Here is a 23942-nt window from a genome sequence, read left to right on the forward strand (position 1 = left end):
TATATAACTATACTCATAATCCTATCTCTCATAATATTTTCATACATTCATTTGAGCAACATCATCTCTGCTACCTTATCTTTTGAACATGTGCATTTTAATCTGACTAACACTTTACTCCATACAACAATATGAATCTAACCACCACTTCATAGAACTTACCTTTAAGCCTTTATAACACATTTTTATCACACAATACCCTAGGTGTGAGCCTCCATTTCACTCACCCTCTAGTAATACAATGTGCAAGATAATCATCAATCTCCATGTCACTTTAAACTTAAGGGTAAGGGTGAAGGTTTGGGAGATATAGGGGTGGGGTGACTATGAAGTATGCACACTTGTGAAACTTATTTTATCTACTTCTACTAGGAAGTCATTTTCCTACTGAAAATGTTTTCCAAAACTATTACTAAGCGACTATGAAAAAATTGAAAAATATTTTCTCCAGACTAAACACACCCAAATGTCACCTAGAATGTTTAACATTACCATTCCTGAAGAGAGCATCCCAACGGTCAAACCTTTAAACTAGAATTTGTTTCAGAGAGAAGGGAATAATTATTGGCAATGACTGTTTACACAATTGCACAAACACTAACATTGTCCAAAAACAGGGGCTATGAACAAGTTACACAATAATCTTAATTTCCACAATGAGAATGTTCTGCGATATAGTGGGAGAGAACATTCCGATCAGTACTTGAGACCTCCCTGTTGGTTGCTCTTCTGCACAAAATTAGCTATACAAAAATTGTTCATCGGGTGAAGAGGACTGCCCTCCCAGAACAATTACAGGATTGGTGTCCAGGAATTAGTAACAATTTCACCAGCAAGATTTTCATTCCCCGCTTGTCAATGCAGAAGCAGGGATTCCATGCTTTTGAAACCATTCTGGCATATGAAATCTATCATACAGCACAGGCCGCACATCTTTTTGCTTGGAGAGATGCTTGAGAAGTGGAAGAATTACCTCCAAAAGCTGATACAGAATTAAAAAACCCGAGTTGAAGTCAACGGAGCATAGTAGCTAAATTTGAGGAATAGATTCCGTACATGGTTTTCTTATTTATTAAACCTGTATATCATGTGGTTGTCCAGCAGAAAATGGAATGCATGGAATTCCATTTAGAGGTTGTAATAAGAAACTGAATGGATTGTTATCAACAATGACCATTCGGCTCAAGTCCTTTGAAATGCATAATAAATCCTTCACATGTTCTCGGTACTCCCTGTGAGGTAAGGAAAATGTCAAATTCACAATAATAAGCTGAAAAGAACTTTTTAAATAATTGTTGCATCAACAATAAGCTGAGTTAACAAGGACACAGAAATCAACGCGATATGCATACCACAAATTTATGGACCTTACAAATGTCATAATATTTGATCTGAACCATTAGGTACAGGAAAATTCATTATCTTATATCAGTAATCAATTTCTAATGTCACGACAATCTTTCTTTATCTTGGGGACATCACATTCATCATTTTCCTGAGAGGGAGAAGCTTAAATTAGACATACTTGATGGGTAATCCTGTTATAAGTATAATTTAGGTAACTCCCTTTTATTCCCTACAAGTACTATCATTAAGAGAACATGAATTCCATAAAGAAATGAGGTCCTTTCACGAAACAATCCAACAGGATTGATGTATCATAGGAGTGATATTGATAAAAATTATGTAACGATAGATCCTTATCAAAACGCATAGAGTGTACTAATGAGTTGATTAACGATCCACATACGAAGAAATGGCACAAAACAAAGAATCCACTCCTCTTTTCTATCTAACAACGATAGAAATTAAGCCGTCTAAGCATGTGACAAGCATTAAGCATCAAAGAATCTCATACAGAGACATGTTTTCTGTCCAACATGTCTTAGGAAACCAGATATATCACAATTCCTAGTCTCGAGATTTAGAACATTCCGTAGATAGTCGCGAGCCAGTACTAAGGTTAGAGTATAATCTACAATGGGTTTCACCAGTTTTTGATACAGAAATATAAGTGGACCCAATAATAACCACTGAATCGGGAAACTGTCCAACATAAGAGATGAACTAAGAGGCTTGAAACTTTTTTAGAAACATTGACATTGATCCACCATGCTTTTCAACAAATTAAGGATTTAATTTGAAAATCATACACAGCCCAAACACTAATGGGAGACAATCTGAGCTGGACGTAATGATCCTCCAGGTGGCTAACCTTTTCTCAATTTTTTCAACAATCCCATCCCATATCTCTAACTCCTTGTGGTGGTTACCCAGAGGCATCCCAAGTATGTAGTTGGGAGCTTCTCAACTTTACAACTCAAAATATTAGTTAGGCCAAAGGACAGTGCACAATTTCTAGTGTGGGGTGGAGAACTTGCTTGGATGCCTTCTATATTATTTTATCAGGTAGTGAATAATTTCCCCTGGTTTTGTTTTCGGTTCTTTTCCAACCGAGTCCTTGAACTGTATTTTTTTTCTTTTAGTCATAGGTAGAGACTTTTCCCAATGATGGATGGATAACGACCGTCTTGAGGAAAATTAGTCATTAGATTTATTTTTTTATTATTATTTTCTTTTTAGTAGTAGTAAAGGAGGGAAACGAAAAAACCCTTTTTGACTTGGTTGATGCTAATCATATTTAGGTCTAAGCTTGAGTAGTACTTTCATGTGAGTGCTTGAGTGTTTAATTTATTTTTATTTTTTTGAGAAGGTAACGATTTGTATTATAAACCAGTACTTATGTAGTACTGAAAGCCCCTTTACAAAAAAGTATGAAAATCTAGGAACAAAAACAGCAAGCCTAGCATGATTCTAATACTTCTAGGATTGCTTCTGCACCTATAGGGGAACTCTTTGTACACAAAAAACATAATAACAGAATACAATCTGTTTTGATCATTTGTAGGGATTTGCTTCTGTCCTCAAAGCTTCTAGCATTCCTTTCTCTCCAAATGGTCCACCAGATGCATGCTGGAATGGTCCTCCAATAACTTCTATTCTTTGCCTCAATTCCTGCTTCCTCCCAACTTGAGCTTGAGTGTTTAATATAGTGTTGTGAAAGGCAATCGCCAATGGCGAGAGGCGAGGCGAGGCAACCCTTCATCGCACTTTAGCATTGTGGCGAGGCGATCATCAAAAGGCAACGCCATGGCGACAAAGGCGAGAAAGGGGTCGCCTTTTGTATTTTCTTTTTAAAAAAAAAAGGCGACCAATTTAGGGTTTTAAATGTTAAAAGGTAATTTTAGGATTTTCGACTAGACTCCTCAGGCGACTAGCTAGAGTTTTTTGGCGACTCCAAAATCCAACCAATATGTATTTCTTCTTCAGATTTCTTCTTCCTCTGTTTCTATTTTCCTTCTTCTTCAGAGTCACTTCTACCATTGTTTTTTTCTGTTCTGTTTTTTTCTCATTCAAGTTCTAAGTACGTATTATCTATTTTCAGCTTTTGAATTGAAATATTTTCTTATATGTTATTGCTATTGAGATTTTGATAATTGTGAGAAGAGAAGAGTTTGAGAGAGAACTCAGCTTGATTATTCCCACAAGCTATTGGGGTTTAAATAGCTAAGTATACATGTCCTAAAAAGGAAAGGAAATCAATACCTAATCACTACAAATCAAAATCAAATCAAGCTAGAGTAAATCTAAGAGGAAATCAAGCTACCTACTATATTTACATATGCTATAGAAATACTAGAATATTCCTAGGATTCTAACATTCCCCCTCAAGCTGGTTCATATAAATTATATGTACCAAGCTTGTTACATATATAACTTGTTTTGGGACCAGGACTTGGTGAATATGTCTGCAAACTGATCACTTGACCGCACGAACCTTGTGACTATGTCTCCTGAAGTACCTTTTCTCTAACAAAATGACAATCAATCTCTATTTGTTTGGTCCTCTCGTGAAATACTGGATTCGATGCAATGTGAAGTGCAGCTTGATTATCGCACACAAGTTCCATTCCTTTAGTATCTCCAAATTTCAACTCCTTCAGTAGTTGCTTGATCCATATGAGTTACATGTTGCCACTGCCATAGCCCGATATTCTGCTTCTGCACTAAATCTAGCAACCACATTTTGTTTCTTACTTTTCCAAGACACCAAATTTCCCCCAACTAGAACACAATATCCCGAAGTGGATCGTTCTGTCAGAGGGTGACCCTGCCCAATCTGCATCTGAATATCCAACATTTTTCTCATGTCCTTGGTCTTCATAAAGAAGTCCTTTCCCTGGAGCAGATTTTATGTATTGAAAAATGCAAATAACGACATTCCAATGACTATCACAAGGAGAGTTCAAGAACTAACTTACGACACTTACCGAGAAGGTAATATCAGGTCGAGTCAATGTGAGATAATTCAACTTTCCTACCAACCTTCTATATCTTCCTGGATCGCTAAGAGGTCCCCCCCCCCCCCGACTGGTAGGAGCTTAACATTTGAATCCATTGGAGAATCAATAGGCCGACAATCTATCATCCCTGTCTCTTCAAGAATATCAAGTGCATACTTCCTTTGTGAAATGGCAATTCCTGAATTGAATTGAGCAACCTCAATGCCCAAGAAGTATGTCAATTGACAAAGATCCTTAGTCTGAACGTGCTAGAAAAGGTGATGTTTCAATTTGGTAATTCCCTCATCATCATTGCCTGTGATAACTATGTCATCAACATACACTACCAAATACATGCACAAACCTGGAGCAGAGTGACAATAGAACACAAAAAGATCAACTTAACTTCATACATTCCAAACAACTGAATAACCATGCTAAACTTCTCAAACCATGCTCGAGGAGACTGCTTCAGGCCATAAAGTGCATCAATTTATCCATCAATCCCAACCTTCACTGTATCTATCCACCGACAACCAACTGTAGATTTATCTGGAGGTAGACGAACAAGCTCCCAAGTACTACTAGAGTGTAAGGCAGACATCTTCATCAATAGCTTCCGTTGCCCAAGTTGGTAATCTTGTTGCTTGTATCTCACAGTCCACCACACTTGGCCCTTGGGTTATGGACTCAGGTGCTTCTGACCACATTTCTGGTAACAAATCTTTATATTGTCTAATATTACTTACTCTCAGTCCCTTCCCACTGTTACATTAGCTAATGGTTCTCAGATTATGGCAGCCGGAGTCGGTCAAGCCAATTCCTTACCTTTCTTGACTCTAAATAATGTTCATTTTGTCCCTTTAGCCTCTTGTCAATAAGTCGTTTGGCTAAGGCTTTAAATTGTTTCATCTCATTTTATAGTGACTTCTTTGTCATATAGGACCTCAGTACGGGAAGGATGATTGGCGAAGGGCATGAGTCAAATGGACTTTATTATCTCAATTTTCACAAATCCACTATAGTTTGTTCAATCTCAGACTCTCCAGATTTAATCCACAAACGATTGGGACAACCTAGTTTATCCAAACTTCAAAAGATGGTACCTAGCTTGTCCAAATTGTCTAAGTTAGATTGTGAGTCATGTCAATTGGGGAAGCACACCCGAGCTACTTTTCCACGTAGTCCTAATAATCGTGTAGTCTCTTTCATTTAGTTCATTATGATATTTGGGGTCCTTGTAGAGTCAGTTCTACATTGGGTTTTAAGTATTTTGAGTAATCATCATTGAAAGTAACAAAATACTTAAAACCCAATGTAGAACTAACTCTACTAGGACCCCAAATATCATAATGAACTAACTGAAAAAGAGACTCTGCACTATTATTAGGACTACGTGGAAAAGTAGCTTGGGTGTGCTTCCCCAATTGACATGACTCACAATCTAACTTAGACAATTTGGACAAGCTAGGTACCATCTTTTGAAGTTTGGATAAACTAGGGTGTCCCAATCGTTTGTGGATTAAATCTAGAGAGACTGAGATTGAACAAACTATAGTGGATTTGTGAGAATTGAGATAATAAAGTCCATCTAACTCATGCCCTTCGTCAATCATCCTTCCCGTATTGAGGTCATGTATGACAAAGAAGTCACTATAAAATGAGGCGAAACAATTTAAAGCCTTAGCCAAACGACTTTTTTTTTTTTTTTTGAGAAAGTTAACTGGCATTATCAACATAGAAGTACACCAATAGTGAACTCATGTAGTAATTACATCAAAAGGATAGAGGGTTTACCAACAAGAATCAAAACACCTATCTCCCTCATAAACTATCTAAGAATAGGGTGATGTCCCCCGGATCCTTTGGAATAGAATGGATACACTAAAAGTAAAAGGTCACTAAACAATTCATTTTAATGCTTTGGAAAGGGATGCTCTTGTTCTCAAAACATCTCTGATTTCTCTCACTCCATATTGTCCACCAGATGCAGGCAGAGACAATCTTCCATTTCTCCTTGTGTCCTAACTGATTTCCATCTCTATTCCAACATGCTAGGACTTCTGCAGTATTTCTAGGCATGGTCCATGTGATACCTCTCAGGTTAATGAAATACTTCCATAGTTTCTCAGTCACTTTACAATGCAAAAAAAGATGGTTTATTGTCCGTCTCAAATTTACAAAAAAAACATCTGGAGCATAAGTCCTTTCCTCTTTTCATTAAGTTATCTTGAGTCAGAACAGATTGTCTTGCAACAAGCCATGTGAAGTAAGCCAATGTGGTATCTTCCCTTTCCAGATCATCTTCCAAGGCCACAACTCCTTGGTTTCAGTTGAAATGTCTAGTAATTTGTAGGCTGATTTCACCTTGAACTTGCCATCTTTCTCCAGCTTCCATGTCAATTTGTCTTCCTCACAAGTGAGGTTCTTGGCTTGTTCCAAGGTATTATAGAACTGAGTCATTCTCTCCACTTCCCAATCATTGAGGAACCTTCTAAAAATCAGGTTCCATCCTTGTTCATTTCTGACTTCTACAATTGTAGCTATTTTCTGTTGATTGAGAATATAAATGTCTGGGAACTGTTGTCTCAAAGGTGTTTGTCCCATCCATATATCATTCCATAACAAGGTTTTCCTCCCATTTCCCACATTAATCACAGAGTTGCTCCAAATTCTTGGTCACTGATTTCTAATAGTTCTCCATAGACCCACACCATAAGGAGTATTAACCTCCTTAGTAGTCCATGATCCTTCCTTTCCATATCTTGCAAAGATAGTGTCCTTCCATAAGCTCTGATCATCTGTTGCTAGTCTCCAGAGCCATTTTAGCAGAAGGCTCTTATTGTGGGCTTTCAAATTCTTAATTCCCAGACCTCCCTCTTTTTTGTTGGAAATAACAGCATCCCACTTAACCAAGTGAAATTTCTTAACCCCTTCCCCATTACCTTGCCAAAGAAAAATTCTTCTAATTGTGTCCAGCCTCTGAATGATCTTCCCAGGCATAGGAAAAAGGGACATCATATAGGTTGGCATGGCATCAAGAACACTGTTGATAAGTGTGACTCTACCACCCGAGGATAAGTATTGACTTTTCCAGTTAACCAACTTCCTTTCACATTTTTCTACCACAGAGTTCCAGATGCTCAAAGATTTACTCTTAGCTCCCAAAGGCATGCCAAGATAGGTGGTTGGAAGTTCCCGTATCTTGCCACCTAAATTGTTTGCCAGGAGGCTACAGGATAAATAAAGCTCTTTCCCCAATTGATATGGAGTCCAGATATTGCTTCAAACAAAATGAAAATAACCCTCAAGTGTTTCAGTTGTTCACTTTCTGCATCACAAAATACTAATGTGTCATTAGCATATTGTAGGTGGGAGATAGACACTCCCAGTGAATCCCCCTGACTCACTTTGAAGCCCCTAATTTTGTTATTAACCTGAGCAATCTTCAGCATATCACTTAGACCTCCCATAGCTAGGATGAAAAGAAAAGGAGAAACGGGGTCTCCTTGTCTCAATCCTCTCAGAGGAAAAGAAGCCAGATGGTGAGCCATTGATCAAAACAGAGAACTTCATTGTGGTCATACAAAACCTCATCCATTTTATTCAGGTGTTGCCAAACCCCATCCTCCTGAGTGTGCTCCACAAATATTCCCAGTTCAAGTGATCATAAGCTTTCTCTATGTCTAGCTTGACTTTGGATATGGTTCTCACATCTACACATTCATTAGCTACCAGAATGGCATCCATAATTTGTCTACCCTTTATGAAGGCCATTTGTTGATCATCTACTAACTTTGGCATAACCCTCTTGAGTCTTTCTGTTAGGATCTTTGAGATGATTTTGTAGAAGCTCCCAATTAGGCTAATTGGCCTGAAATCTTTCAATTCAGATGCTCCCACTTTCTTAGGAATCAGGGCTATAAAAGTGGCATTAAAACTTTTCTCAAAATAGCCCTGATCATGGAAGTTCTGGATGGCAGCTACCACTTCCTCCTTAATCACTTCCCAGCACTGTATGTAAAAGGCCATTGAGAAACCATCAGGGCCTGGTGCTTTATCCCCTGCACATGAGAACACACTGTTTTTGATTTCTTGTTCTTCAAATTGGCCTTGCAATGCAATATTATCCTCTTCACTGATAATGAATTGGAATCTAGGATTGAATTGAGGTCTCCATACTTCTGCCTCCCTGTATAGTTCCTGGTAGAATATAATTATTCCATCTTTGATCCCAACTGGTTCAATAACATTAGCTCCATTTATGATCAATTTGTCAATGTTGTTGTACCTCTTGTGACAATTAGCAATCCTATGGAAATATTTTTGAGTTCCTATCCCCTTCCCTGAGCCAAAGGGCCCTAGATCTTTGCCTCCAAACAACTTCCTCCCTCTTTGCAATTTCCTCCAACTCCACTGTCAATACTGCTCTCAAGTAGGACTCATCTTCAGATAAAGTTCTCTGATCTTCAATCAAATCTAGATCAGCTAGTTGGTTGAGAGTGCACTGTTTCTGCATACCAAGATTGCCATGAAGTGTTTTGCTCCAATCTTTCAGCTCGACTTTCAGTAGTTTCAACTTACAAGCTAGTATATAGTCTTGTCTTCCCACGTAAGTTATAGAATTCCACCAATTTTTAATTCTTTCATTGAAGTCCTGAGTTTGTAGCCACCAGTTCTCAAACTTGAAATAAGATGTTTGCTTCTCCCAGTTGCCACATTCCAACAACAAGGGATTATGATCAGATGTAACTCTAGGTAAGATTGATTGATTAATCTTCCTAAAGGAAACTTCCCATTCCTCGGAAATCAAAATTTTGTCTAGTCTTGCTGCAATTTCTTGTCTGTCCCCTTTCCTCCATGTGAAACTACCACCTTTCAGTGGTAAATCTTGTAGTTCCATATCCTTTATAAAATCTAAGAAATCTTCCATCGCCTTATTCAATCTCTTGCAGTTCTTCTTTTCTGATGGGTACCTTACTACATTGGAATCCCCAGCCACCACCCAAGGTCCACTAAACAAACTCCTTACTGCCCCCAATTCTCCCCATACTTCTTCTCTTTCGTCTCTACTGTTTGGAGCATAGACACTAGATAGATGCCATTCAAAAACCTGAGTTTTCCCTGTGAACTTACATGTGATACAGTAAGCCCCTACTTCACAAACTTCACCCTCCCAGATACTGCTATCCCATAAGATAATGATGCCCCCTCTTGTTCCACGTGCCTCTAATTGTGCATATTTAACCCTCCTGTTTGCCCAAATCTCTTTTATCACCCCTCTTATATCTCCATTAATTTTTTATTCCTGAAAACAATACACATCTGCCCTCCAATTGTTCATCATGTTTTTGATCAGTAGCCTCTTCCTTGGATCATTGAGGCCCCTTACATTCCATGAAACTATGTTAACTTTCATTTAAAAAATCTAAGAAACAACCCCCCCAACTTCTTGTACCATAGCTCACGAAGTTACTAGCTGGTTCCAGATTCTTGAGTTCTCTTGGGATCTTTTCTGTTGGAGTCGTAGGAACTATGGCTCCAGCCATCTTCTCAATTGCTTCCCTCTTGCCATCAATTTTCATGAATAGATTCAGATCTGCTTCTTCACATCCAATAAAGTGCACTCCAAATTCTTTGCTAAGCCTGATAATATTCTGTTGGACCTATGAAGGAATTTTGTTCTCTGCTGCTATACCAATGTCCTGTTCTTCTGAATTTAGTGGTATGATATCTTCAATTATACCTTCCCCATCTGCCTTATGTTCCAGTACATATCGTTTCCTGTTTGTGTTTCCGTGGTTGTTCTTTCCTCTGTTTGGATGATCGACATATCGGTCTTCGTCCCTTATATCTGCTAGAAATTTGAAATTCTCATCTCTGTCTCCATGGAATAGATGGACTGGATCGCCTTCCTTGTCTGGTGCCACTAAATTCCTGTAATTTGCTTGTATTTCATCGAGTAAAGGCTCTGAGGTCCAATCTGAAATATTGGCCTACTTTTCATTTTAAGTTACAAGCTTGTTGGGCCAATGGGTCCAGGCCCAACTCTTTTCCTTTCAGCTGCTTAGTATCACGTGCCCTGTTAATAGATTCAAAATCTTTTGTGCTTCCCACGTGAAAGTTCCTGTCACCAGCTGGCAGAGGAGTGGATTTCGAAGTTTCACCCTTCTGCAATAACCATTGGTTTGAAGACCGAGTCCTCCTATCTCCTCCGATATCGTATGCACTATCTCCGACGAAAAACCTTGCCGGTGTTTCATCCCATACTTGTATGATATACTTGATACCTTCAAAAGCTATCTTCACCTCCTTCGGAATGGAATTTCCGTTGGCTTTGACTAGTATTCTTGCCCACTTTAGGTGATTGCGAAGATTTGTTTCCTCCTGTGTCTTCACCCAGCCACCGCAGAAGTCCCCCACTGCTTTAAATACATTCTGAGACCACAAATATAAAGGGAGGCCCACTAATCTGATCCACGATTGGCTTATGGCAACCCTAGATTGAATTGCACCAACAGTCGGCGACCACCATTGCAGCCGAATTCCTTGATTCTTCCACAACCATCTTCCTCTAAGAACATGCTCGGCCGCATTTATGGACGTAAACTCGAAGAGAAAGCAGTTGTTTCCCATCTCGTAAACGTTAAGGCCGTGGGCTTGGTTCCAATTTTTGCTTGCCCATCTACGAACTTCCGACAGGGTGACCATCTCAGATCCAATTGTTGGAAAGCTACCAACAAGGCTCTTGCCTAAGAGCTCATTTCAAGGTTGATTGAGGCCACCATTTATGAGGATGGTATCCCCTCTCTCCTTTATGACTGCACTATTGATCTCTCTGGACGACCATCTGCTCCTCCTCACCGACTCTGCATATGGAATCTCTTTATCCACCATTTTGTAATTCTGATTGACTGTCTTATTAGCTTTGTAATAAATGAACTTTTCAATTTTGGTAGCCAGATCCCACCAACCAGCATTGCATGAGATTTCTGGGACTATTAATACTGCTCTGCGCTTGCCTTCAATGCTGATAATGCTTATATATCTTCCTTTGTTGTTAAAGTTTCTTGCACAGAATAAGTGTGAAACATGCTCCTGTCTTCTCCATCTTCTAACTGTGTTTCCTTTCACCTTTGACGCTTCCTTAAGGATCGAACAGATTCATTCCATCGATTTCTGAGTAAAGCTAGCTCTGCTCATCATGATCCTTCCTCTCTCAGTCGAGTCATACCACATCTCTGCTCATGATTCATCGCTAGCTATGTCATAAGACTTGAATCCTATTGCGAAGAAAATCATATCTTCATCCATTGATTAGAAGAAAAAGAAAATAGGTTAGAAGAAAAAGAAGATTATGCCGGTTTGAAAGAAAGAAAGAAAGAGGAGAGGATTCCGGTGACAGAAGGTCGCCGGAGGGGAGTTCTGATCTCCTAGATTAGGAGAGAGAAAGATTTTGGGGACATGTGCCTGGGAGAACTTTTTTTTAAATTAAACCTGAGGTAGAGCCTATTTGGAAAGATTAGCCAAACGGCTTATTGACAAGAGGCTAAGGGGACAACCAGGGACAAAAAGAACATTATTTAGAGTCAAGGTAAGGGATTGGCTTGACAAACTCCGGCTACCATGGTCTGAGAACCATTAGCTAATGTAACAGTGAAGGGACTGAGAGTAAGTAATATTAGACAAAAAAGATTTGTTACCAGAAATGTGGTCAGAAGCACCTGAGTCCATAACCCAAGGGCCAAGTGTGGTGGACTGTGAGATACAAGCAACAGGATTAACGGGATCACCAACTTAGGCAACGGAAGCTATTGATGAAGATGTCTTCTTACTCGCTTGATACTGAAGAAAGTCATTGTATTCTACCTCAGAAAAAGAGAACAATTGATTGGTGGGATTACCAGTGTATTCAGTTTGAGCAACATGAGCATTCTTTGGTTTACTATGTAGAGAGTAGCACACCTCACGGGTATGACCCAATTTGTTACAATGACCACATCTTGGTCGTTGTTTCCCATGTCGGCCTCCATGCCATTTTCCAGTCTAAAATGCAGTCTGAGATGCTAGGACAGAAGAATCTGCAGGTGGAACTAGATGACTAGACGACATAGGTGGTGCAGCTAGTCGTAACAATCGAGCAAGCAGGTCATCCATAACAAGATCAGTAGAGCTAGCCAAAATTTGATCTCGCACTGAATCAAGATCAGATGGAAGTCCAGCAAGTGTAACAACTAGAAACATCTTCTGACGCTGCTCTAATTGCTTTTCAACATTTCGAGTAGCGGGCATTAACTCATTAAATTCCTCCATAACCGCCTAAACCTGTCCAAGATAAGTTGACATATCCAAGTCTTGCTTTTTAAGGTTAGTCAACCAAGAAATCACATTATAAAAGTGGGATATGTCATTTGTGTATAGCCCATGAGCCTTTTCCCAAACTAAGAAGCAAGTTTGGAATGGTCGAAACAATGGCATCAACTTTGAATCAATAGATTTCCATAACAGACTACACAAATTGAGCACCAATCTTCTCCCATTCGTCCCTATCTTTTACAGTAATATCCTGTGTATTCAAGTGATCCTGAACACCTTGTCCCTTGCACCATAATTGAACAGAGGAGGACCAAGATATTGTTTGCACTACCTGTCAAAGGTTCTGTGGTGATGCCATGGTTTGGGCAGGTGGAACTCACAGATTTAGTGCTAAACATATCGGATCCGAGAGACATGAAAAAAAGATCTATTAGTGTTCAAAAATAAAGTAAATTCTGGGGAAAAAACTGAAGAACAGATCTGGAAAACTGGAGAAGATCTGGAAAACTGGAGAATTGCTTGTTGTCTTGCCGGAAAAAGTTGCTGGAAAAAAAAAACTACCAGAAAAGTGGCTGAGAAACATAACCTGCAAGGATTCCGATCGTAATGGTGGTACTGGTATATGCACAATACCCCTGGAGAGTGTCGGAATCGCAGAACAATGGAGGTTTTGCTGGGAAAAAAAAATTCAGTAATTTTGTTCTCTTATTATATTTATTTTCTCACTAAAGAAAGCTCTTATACCCTGTGAAGATGGATCTTGGGCCTAACTCAACCTCAAAATCTAGCTTATGAGGGAAGGATTGTCTAAGTCCATATAAGGAGACTAAATTCCCATCCCTTTTCCGATGTGAGAATTCTTAACAATTATTTATATATGAAATTAAATATTTTATTTTATTGGTATTAATTGGGCCACACTTCAAAAAGGCGAGCACCTTGCCTTGTAGCAAGGCAAACCCTTGTCGCCTTTTATCGCCTTTCGTCGTCCGAAAACACTGGTTTAATATAATAACAGATTTTCTAACACCTAGGCTCAGGATAATGACTATATATAGTTTATTCTTATTTTGTAGTTTGTTATGACTCTATTTGTCTTAGAAGTAAAATTGATTCATCTTGATTAAGACTTGTGCCATTTGAGGATTTCTTGCTTATTCCGTATTTTGCATCTTAACGTAGAACTTGTCTTGTATGTTATTGAAGCGAAATAAAAAATATTGCTCTATTTAGAAGATGATAATATGCTTTCTTTGATATGTTTTGCAAACTTCAGCTTTTTCAGATATTGTTATCACTAGTTAGTCCTTTGAGCCTGTAACATTTTGTTTGATAGCCATATTTTTATCTGGATCCATTTTGTTGAATCCCTAGTTTTTGCATCTTGCTTCCTGGAACACTATAGCATAAATTGTGACAAAATTGTTAAATCTAAACAAAGGGATGGTCAAGTGTAATCATCACCAAAGATAACTAGTAAGTGATAAAAGACTAGTATGGAAGGGGGAGAGTTCACTGTAAAATCAGCATATCAGCATACAGAGAACTCAGGTCTACGGAGGAGCAGCATGCAGGATGGCCCTGGAGGATGATCTGGAGAACAGAAATTCCCTACAAGGTGAATTACTTCACATGGCTCTTGGCAAAGCAGGCAATCTTGACACATGAGAACTTAAACAAGAGGAAACCCAATCTATGCTCTAGTTGCTATCTATGTGAAGAACAGGTGGAGACAGTCAACCATCTCTTTTTACACTGTAAATGGACTGATCAATTGTGGCAGATGTTTATCTAAAAGAGGAAGATTAAGTGGACAAAGCCTGGGAGTATTATAGAAGTCCTACAATGCTGGAACAGGGATGGAAATGCAGGAAAAAATGAGGAGATGGAGGATTGTCCCAGCTTGCATTTGGTGGACAATTTGGAAGGAAAGGAATCAAAGATGCTTTGAAGGAAAACAGAACAATATCCAGAAGATAAAGACTAATTGCCTAGGGCTTTATTATTTTTGGTGTAAGCAAGTAGTGATAGAAGATGCTGAAAATGTGTTTAATATTATTGACTGGTTGTAACTAGAAGATCCTAGGAATGATGTAAGTAAAACTTTTTGGAGAGGGACTACACTTTGATGTAGTATACCTGTGGATATATAGAAGTAATGTTACCTTTCTCAAAAAAAAAAATGTGACATGAAAAAAAAAAGATAAAGAAAAATTGCTTGAGAAAAAAACTGATTGAAATGTTATTGAGATGATGAGAATACTAGTGAAAATAATGGATGAAGAGAGACTAAAAATAAAGAGAAAAAAAAGAATGGGAGTCATCACACAGAAGTATGGCTTGCAAAGCCATTAGTCAACTGAGGAGGTTCTAGGAACCTTTGATTGTAGTGTGTGGAAAACCATCAGAAGATTATGGCCCCAGTTCAAAGACAACATCTCACTATAGGTGGGAAATGACAGGAAAATTGATTTCTAGAATGAAATATGGATTGGGAAGAGTGCCTTAAATCACTTTTCACTTTTCCCAGATCTGTTCAATCTACAGGACAATGCCACAATTTCCAATGGTGGAGCCCTCAGGGTTGGAACCTCATTTTCAGGAGAGCACTTAATGATTGGGAGATTGAGAGGATCACTAACCTGTTTCAGGTCCTTCATGCCACTCCAGGCATCTCCAATGAACCTGACAAGCCTATTTGGCGACTGCATAACAAAGGAGTGTTCACAGTAAAGTTATGCTACTGGATAAACAATGCTAATCAATCACAGATTAGATTTTGACCATGGAAGTTAATTTGGAAGGTAAAATTAACTTTAAAAGTCTCAAGTTGCTTAGTTGGTGTGCAGAAAGGCATGTTTGACTCGAGAAGTGCTTCAGAAAAAAGGGAGACAAATCTTTTCAAGGTGCTTCATGTGTGATCAAGATGCAGAATTAATAGAAATCTATTCCTCCATTGCAAAGTGGCTGCAAACCTGTGGAACATGTTCCGCTGTATACTTGGTGTGTACTGGGTAAAGCCAAGGACCACTAAGGACTTATTATATAGCTGGGAGGAGATAGGAAGAAGAGATTCTGGTGAAGATTGGTGGGAGTTATTCCCAGCTTGCATTAGGTAGACTCTGTGGAAATAAAGAAATGCAAGATGATTTGAGGATACAAGAAACAACATCCAAAAGATTAGAATGAATTGCTTTAGCCTTTTGTAATTTTGGTGTAAACAAAATATGGTGGGGGATATAGAACTTTTTGTTGATTTCCATGGAAATTTGTAATCTCCCATAAGTTAGTTTTGATATGCTCTGATGAGATTGTAAGTGACCTATGCTCATCATTTGTTTGATGATGAGAGCCTATTGTGAATACACAGTTACCTTTATCTCAAAATAAAATTATTTATTGAATCATTGCAATTAGAAGTAATCAACCAAACCACTTCTTTGTGAAAACACTAGTTCTTTGTGTAATAGTAGTTTATCAGAAATATTTTTCAATCATCAGTCCTTGTGGGATCCAACCTTTGATTGTTTACAATTGTTGTATTACTTGAGCAACCACGTACACTTGTGTGTGCAGGAGCAACACAGGGCCGTCAAAGTAATTTCATTGTTAATAAAGGCCATCAAGGTATACTCATAAAGTCTGATTAACAAGTCAACTTTAAACAAATTCTCACTTTCTCTTATTGTTACCCCTTTTTTTGCTCTACCCACATTGAATTTGTCCGCTACAAAGAGAGTTATACTTGTATAATATAGTGAGATCAATGGGGGATCAAGACAAAAAATTAGTTACGAACAGTCACCATCTATTAGCAATCTATGGAAGGTCAATGGCTTCACATGCAGCATATGGCATCTGATGAGGCAGCACGACTTCCACTCGTCTCTCTCCCTCCCTCCCTCCCTCCCTCCCTCCCTCCCTCTCTCTCTCGCTCTCTCTCTCTCTCTCTCTCTCTCTCTCTCTCTCTCTCTCACACACACACACACACATATATCAAGGTCAGTGATCAAACATATGCACACGAGAAGCCTCTGTAAGATTCTTCTGCTTTCTATTTTTAGCACATGAACTGGAACTTATTTTTGGAGTCACATTCAACACCTAGAATAATGCTAGGTCAGAATCTGTAGCATAGGAATTAAACAGGAAAAGGAAAAAACATAAGAATAGCAATACTGACGTGCTAATTGTTGAAGGCCGATAAAGTCTCAAGCTAAACCTATTTCCAACATCAATTTTGTCAACAAGAGGTCTTGCATAACCTGCACACAGATAACAATGAGAATTAACCATTTATAGATGAACCTGTGAATTAAGGAAGATAACAAAATAAATCTCAAATTAACGGGCCAACCTTCAAGCCCAGCAGTAAACAAGACAAGATTGGCAAATTCACTGAGTTCTTTTAGAAACTCATGCAATCCAGGACGTTCAAAAACTGTGACATAATTGATCTTAGGTTTGCCTTCGCATTCCTAAAACCATCCAGAATATATGAGATAAAAAAAATCAAGGAACTTGCCAGATAATCACTCAATCATAAACAGAAGTGAAAATATAACCTTGTCTGAAGATGTGCACTCAAGCTCAAACCACTTTAATCCAGCCTCTGTAGCCTGGGTGCGTACGATATTGGGCAAACTTGATGTCTCATAGGCACAAACTAAAGTTTCATCCAAGTCAAGAACCACCTACAAGCAATATTTAAGAACTTGAGAAAAAGCTCAAAAAGAACATTTTGCTAAACAAAGAAAACGACCCAGTCGTTCAACCAATCTAGTGCACTTAGTACTAAGAAATTCAATAAATAATTTTACTATCTGCTTATCTGACAGCCCACCAAGATTATATTAACCCATCTCTAAGTCCCCCAATCTCTCTTAGTAGTCAACTTTCTGTAAAATTTGATCATAATACTCTTACAGATTCTAGAACGTCTTTGAGCTTTAATTTTATTCCATCAAATGAAGGGTATCAATTCTTCAAACCAAGAGGTAACCCTATTTTATTTTATTTTTTGATAAAGGTAAAGCAACCAAGAGGTAACCCTATTCCAAAGCGTGCATGAGGTTTCCTTCAATCTGGTGATCCCAACAAAAATAAATCATTAGAGCTTGTGGCCTCAGTAGGCCAATTCTAAAAATCTCTTCAATTGATCAAGGGAGCTCCGTTTTCAGTAGATGAGATAAGGATGACAGATATTATCTCAATGCTTTTTTTCACATAACTCTTAGCAGTCCCCTAAAACCGGTACTAATGAATCTATAGTTCTCAAATTTTCATCGACCAGAGGGGTTTATTTGAAAAAAAGGAAGTATTTCAGGAAGAGGGCATTTAGTAGCAAAATGCAAGACTGAAAGCACCACAAAGCATGCAGACTCTTCCCCCTCTGCAATTGCAATTCGCATTGAATCTACCACTGATCAAAAAAGACCCAGCAAGCAGAACATAGGATACCAAAACAGCTGCTATGCTAACAATGTATTAACTTTTCAGGGAAATATCAGGGTTAACAGAGGTCCTACTAACAAAGAACTAGAACATACAGGAAGAGCTACAAGACACAAAAGAAACGCCAATGAATCAACTACACCTTTGTAGCAGAATAATTGGAGTTGGCTATATGAATCCTCTATAACAACACTGGTCACAACAGAAATGCCACATCATAAATATTCAGATGATATAGCAAGCCATGGAATTAACATCAGTCACATTATTTTTCCTTTTGGATAAGTAGCATCAGTCACAATTTAAGCAGCATACAAGTCGCAGATCAGCATATAGACAGGACCATTCAGCTCCAACAACTCCTAAAGTTTAAACCTCTTCCATCAATTCTCAGGGTCTCTCTTAATTTACAGCTACTCTCGGACATGGGCAACATAAAAAAGGAACAGAAGACACAAATAGTCACCTTAGGACTTGTTCTTTTTTATTTTGGTGAAGTAGCTTCATTGATGGCATCAAGAAGATGCAAAAGTAGTACAAAAGAGAGTAAAAAAAAATTGTCTCAGAAAAAAGGAGTTGTGTTAGAAGAACAATAGGGATGAGAGAATTTTAGATTTCATTGAAGATATGGGGCGAATTGATCTTCAAATGGAAAATCCAACATTCACCTGGTACAAAGGGGACAACCATGAAGTAGCTTCCAAAATAGATAGAATCTTGTTTTCAAAAGAATGGGATGAACGCTTCAACAACTTGAAAGTAATCCCACTTCAAAGGATTATTTCAGATCATGTACCATTAGCCCTACAAAGTGGGACTTGGAACAAAAATAAAAGGTATTTCAAGTTCGAAAATTGGTGGCTAGATACTGAGGGGTTCACAGATAGAGTCAGAGACTGGTTATTCTAAGACGATCACTTAGTTAATAAAATGATTCAAAGTTGATAAACCAACAAAATTTCTGTTCATTTTTATACACAAACACCAAAAAAAATGCTGGCAGGGATCATTCTCCAGATATCAGATAGCTTTATACACCTTCCATGTGCTCCAGTTTTCAATGGCTCTCTTAATACTCTGAGGCCCAGCAAGCCATCTTCCCAATAGACAGAAGAAAATAATCACAATAAAGGATACAAGAACAAAAAGAAGAAACTAAAAGAAACTATACATGTTTAAAATAAAAAAAGAAATCAAAAGAAACAATATAAAAACTACCGGCAATAACTAGAATCAGCATATGCTATTTCTTGTAAATCATAGCAATTACCCCTTTCATTTCACATATATATTCTGAAATATTGACATTCAATAAAGATTCTGTTCGTTCCCGTTTTTCATCAATGCCATATTTCACACTTTTTCTGTCCTCCCATCCATCACAACTTCCCTCTTCATTCATATCGGTTATCTTCTTCTTTGATATGTTACTTCCTTCCCATTATCAAGTTGCAATTTCCATTAAATACCTCCATCCTAATACATAAGAATTTTTAATTGTTCGTTATATACATAGCCTACACAAGCAAGTGTCACGTCTGATCTTCTATTTGCAGTTTGTCTATGTTAAAGGCTTAAGCACACTAATTTTTTTTTGTTTTGATGAAGTAATTAGTTCTATTTTTTTTTTTTGAAACTGGTAAGGTTGAATTCTTCAGCATTAAGGGTATGCTGGCTACCTCCAAAAAGGGATAATTACAGATTTCCTATCAAATCTATAATCTGGTCTATATCATCTATACAAAGCTGTTTACACCAAAAAAGTAGAGATACTATACAATTCCATTTAACTTTGTGGATGGAATTGGATCTATCTTCAAAACATCTTCCATTTCTTTCCAGACTGACCACCATACACATGATGGTATTAGCTTCCACCATCTCTTTTGACTCTTACTGCCTCCCCTCCTAATCCAACAGTTCAACAAATCTGATGTATGTTCTGGCATTGTCCAGTTCATGCTTGTGATGTTGAGAAACAAGTTCCAAATTTGAGCAGTAAACAGATGGTAATTAGTTCTATTGCAGGCATCAAGTAGATGCATAATAGTTACAAAAGCTTAGTAGCAAAAGGTCAGCTATCCTTTACATTGTTAGTTAAGAGTCAAGGAGCTGACAAAGTTCAAAAATGAATCAGGGGAATCTAGAGGGGATAAATAAACCCAACTATACAAAAACATGAGGCAATTAGCTTTTAAAGATGGGCTTAAAATACACTATTGGACTACCTACAATGACTTAGGTAGTCCATTAGGTAGTCCAATAGTTTAAAACACACTATTGGACTACCTAAGTCATTGTAGTTTAGCGTGCTTCCACCTCACTTGGTGCCCCTGGGGATGGAGGTGGTTTTCCCATCCCATATGAGGCCTCTTCAACATACATACATACACTAATTAAAGTATTAGATATAACAGATCCTGCAATATCCGAGCCTGTAGCAAAGCCCAACCATAGCCATGTCGGACTGCATAACTAAAACTTTGCTAACCGATTCATATGTTGTTATCATTTGTCCTATTAATCTGATTTGCATGCCATAGTTGCACTATCGGCAGTAAACCTTTCTAAGCATGCCAACTTCCAATAGACAAAACAAAAAAAAATATATAAAAATAGAATCAAAAAAGAAACCAAAAGAAAAAAACTAGGACTACAAGCAACAAGGAAAACCAAGCCACTCCTACTTCTTGTAAACCAGAACATGTTCCCCTGTACACTCAAACCTTTTTATAGTGGCAGCATTTGTCTAAATATTTTATAGCTGCTATAGTGAGGTGTTGTTATATATGTATACTAGTAGTTGACGTTTACAAAAATATGCAAAATTAGAAAGATTATGAATGTAAAAAAGGCAAACATCAATTGTGGTCTTTTTTCTCTCAAAAGATAAAAGGCAAACAGCAATAGTCTTTCCTCATGAAGTTATGACCAGAACTGATGAAATTTACTGTGTGCATGACATTAATGATGATTATCACAAATATTTTGATCTTGTATATTTCTTACAAAATATTTGAGTATAACCGTTATAGAGCGGTAATTTGACAAAGAGTATACTGCTATAATGAATGTCCTTCCTCTTGTAGTTCGAATGTTGTCATAGAGAATTTAAATATAACATCAAAAAATAGTTTTGAGAAAATCAAGCCGTCATATTAAACTGTCGTTATAACGAATGACAACTATAGAGAGGGTGGTTGACTGTATATTCCGACATATCAGTACTTATACACATTGCACTCGCCCAATATTTCATCAATTTCATACTTTTCTTGTCCTTTTCATAGTTCACTGCCCTTCTTGAACTACCTTCCCTTTATTTAGTTGTAATTTCATTGGCTTTTTAAAAGAACTTATAAGCTAAAAGTTAAAAGTCATAAGTTGGTAATACCCAACTTTTGGTTTTTAGCTTATTCTTGTACTGTTTCAGCCTAAAAAAAGTGTGTAAAAACACTTTTTGTCATTCACAAATGCCTCAAAAAAAATTTAAAAAAAAGAGCTTAGAAGTCAAAAGCTACTTGAAATAAGCCAATCCAAACATCCTCTTATGCAATGGCATGTGTGATCTTCCCTTCCAGCTAGTCTGTAACAATTACATCACTAAACCACCTTTGCTATTGTCACTTAGCTTGCTTCGGACTCATATGGCTCCTCTACCGATGGAGAAGGAGTACCACATCCTATATGTTCCACTGACATACATACATGGAAGTAATGGTAATATTTTGAAGCAGAATTAGAGATCCTCTACAATACCAAAAAGGAAAACAATTCTACACATCACCACCTCCTAGGAAATAAATTGGGGAAAAGCATGCACATGCATGTCACAACAACAACATAACTAGTGTAAGACCCCACTTGAGGAGGGTAGGATGTATTTAGACCTTACCCCTATCTTTGTGGGGTAGAGAGGCTGTTTCCGATAAGACCCTCTGCTCAAAGTTTGGTTTCTTCAGTGAACAGTGAACATAATTTAATGTAAACTAGATTTGGTTGCAGTGTTAACTAGATTTGGGAATTAAAATTTAACTGTTTATGCCCATGCATTGCTCTTTCACATTGAATCATTAAGCAACTTCCCTTTCTTGTTTTTTTCATCTACTGTTTCCTTTGGTACTTATGGTTATTGCAACACTAATTAAGCAAGAAAAAAGTTACACGAGATGACCTACGGTAAAACTCCTTAGTCCTTACCAAGTGGAATACGTAACAGTAACCTATTCATGCACCCAAGAACCGATTATTAGTTAGATGTGCAAACTGAAATAGAGTTAGCAGCTCTAGAGTAGCAGTGCCAGAATATTTAGATACGTGATGAGTCTTAGTAATTTTCATTTAGTGTTGCTCAATATATTCTTTCATCTTGTTAAACAAGGTCGAGAATAAGCTTTAAAATATTTGTATAGGAAGGTTGCTTACCGTGAGTCTTTGCTCTCCGTTAGCATCTGGAACTCTTCCGGCGGCGATTTGCAAGGTAGAAACAGTAAGAGGTGGCTGGTGCGGCGGCTCCTGAGACTCCGGCAGCTCAACAATAGGGAGCGGCATGAACTGCGGCGTAGAAGAAAGGAAAGAGGTATTACGAAAGCCGACATAGGAAAGTACCTGACTGAGAGAAGGCGTTCCTCTAACGATCTGAACAAAGATCTGAAAGAAGAAAAGAAGCCAGTTAAGCAGCGACCTCCACGCAGGTAGAGTCCTCGGAGCGTAAACATCGGCGGCCTGAGCCAGCTCGGCCATAGGTTCACCGGTAAGGAAAGGAGATTCACAGACTGCTAACGTGCAAATTCTGTGTTGGTAATCGTGGGTCTTCTTCAGTCGCAAATTGGAGTCTGGGCGGAGGTGTAGCTGTCAAGGTGGTGCCTCGACAAAGAAGTCATAGTCATTGAATTGAAATGTAGATAGAAGAAGATAGATTAGCCAGAGAAAACGAAACGATGCATGGGAATCCTCACGCGCCGGTGAAGAGAGTGGCCCTTGACGCTACATGTTGTAGTGCGAATTACAATTAAGTAATATAATAATGTTTTTCTTCTTAATAGTTAGCGACTTAGGTAAAATGCCCCTTACGTCACATCTTATTGAAATTTGTTAAAAAAAAAATTGTTAATTCTGAAGCTCTACTTATTACTATTATTTTGATTTTTTGATGTCTTTGGGTATATACTTTAGACAACATATTTTTTGATGTCTTTGGGTATATGCTTGACAGAACATGTTGAGTCCTCTCTAATTTGCCAAAGTTTGTCTTACTTGGTACTCATTTTGAGTGGTTTTTATTCGATCATTTTGAATTTTACCCAACTTATTTCTTATTTTAAATTGCAATACAAACAAGTTAAACAACATGTAAATCAAACATCGTTCAAGACATCTCTAATTTTCAAAAGTTTGTCAAACTATGTCTTCATTCTTAGTGTCTTCCATTTAATCATTACGAGAATAGATATATATATATATATATATATATATATATATATATATCCAATGACTTATTCTTATTCTAACTAGCAACATTAACATGTTAATCAACATGTAGACTAAGTTTTTAAACTCTAAGTTTGTCTTATCACTGGTTCTCTATCAAGAATCATATGATAATTGTCAATCGATTTTGTTTTTGGTCTATTATATGTCTTGATCGATCTAGCCACAATTGATTTAATTATCATTAGAAACATTAGCTCATAAGAGTCCATACTTATCATAGTTTCCTTGTTAAAAGTAGATTTAGTCTCTCTTGAACGGCAAATGAATAGTTCCATATTATATTCAACATGTACTTTATAATATGGAAACTAAATAATTGTTGTGTTGTTAGATAGA

At 37.7% G+C, this 23942-nt stretch overlaps 1 protein-coding gene across 1 annotated transcript; it reads right to left on the reverse strand.

Annotated features, from left to right (window-relative positions):
* Positions 1-484: 484 nt before the first annotated feature.
* On the reverse strand, positions 485-23038 carry LOC125837619 (uncharacterized). The gene is made up of 6 exons (XM_049516712.1): positions 22539-23038; positions 17225-17353; positions 17017-17137; positions 16843-16924; positions 1079-1232; positions 485-982 (listed from the first exon to the last, which is right to left on the reverse strand). The coding sequence occupies exons 1-6, from the start codon at positions 22854-22856 to the stop codon at positions 842-844; spliced, it is 945 nt and encodes a 314-aa protein (XP_049372669.1). The 5' UTR covers positions 22857-23038; the 3' UTR covers positions 485-841.
* Positions 23039-23942: the final 904 nt, after the last annotated feature.

This window comes from Solanum verrucosum, unplaced genomic scaffold, assembly GCF_900185275.1.
Source record: "Solanum verrucosum unplaced genomic scaffold, falcon-dt-bn FXZP01000156.1, whole genome shotgun sequence".
Lineage (NCBI taxonomy): Eukaryota > Viridiplantae > Streptophyta > Magnoliopsida > Solanales > Solanaceae > Solanum > Solanum verrucosum.

Coding starts and splice junctions, on each gene's coding strand:
- LOC125837619 (XM_049516712.1), bottom strand. CDS start 22,856: ATGGCCGAGCTGGCTCAGGCCGCCGATGTTTACGCTCCGAGGACTCTA. Junction 17,138..17,224: donor AGTGCACATCTTCAGACAAG/GTTATATTTTCA, acceptor GGATGGTTTTAG/GAATGCGAAGGCAAACCTAA. Junction 983..1,078: donor GACAACCACATGATATACAG/GTTTAATAAATA, acceptor ATTCTGTATCAG/CTTTTGGAGGTAATTCTTCC.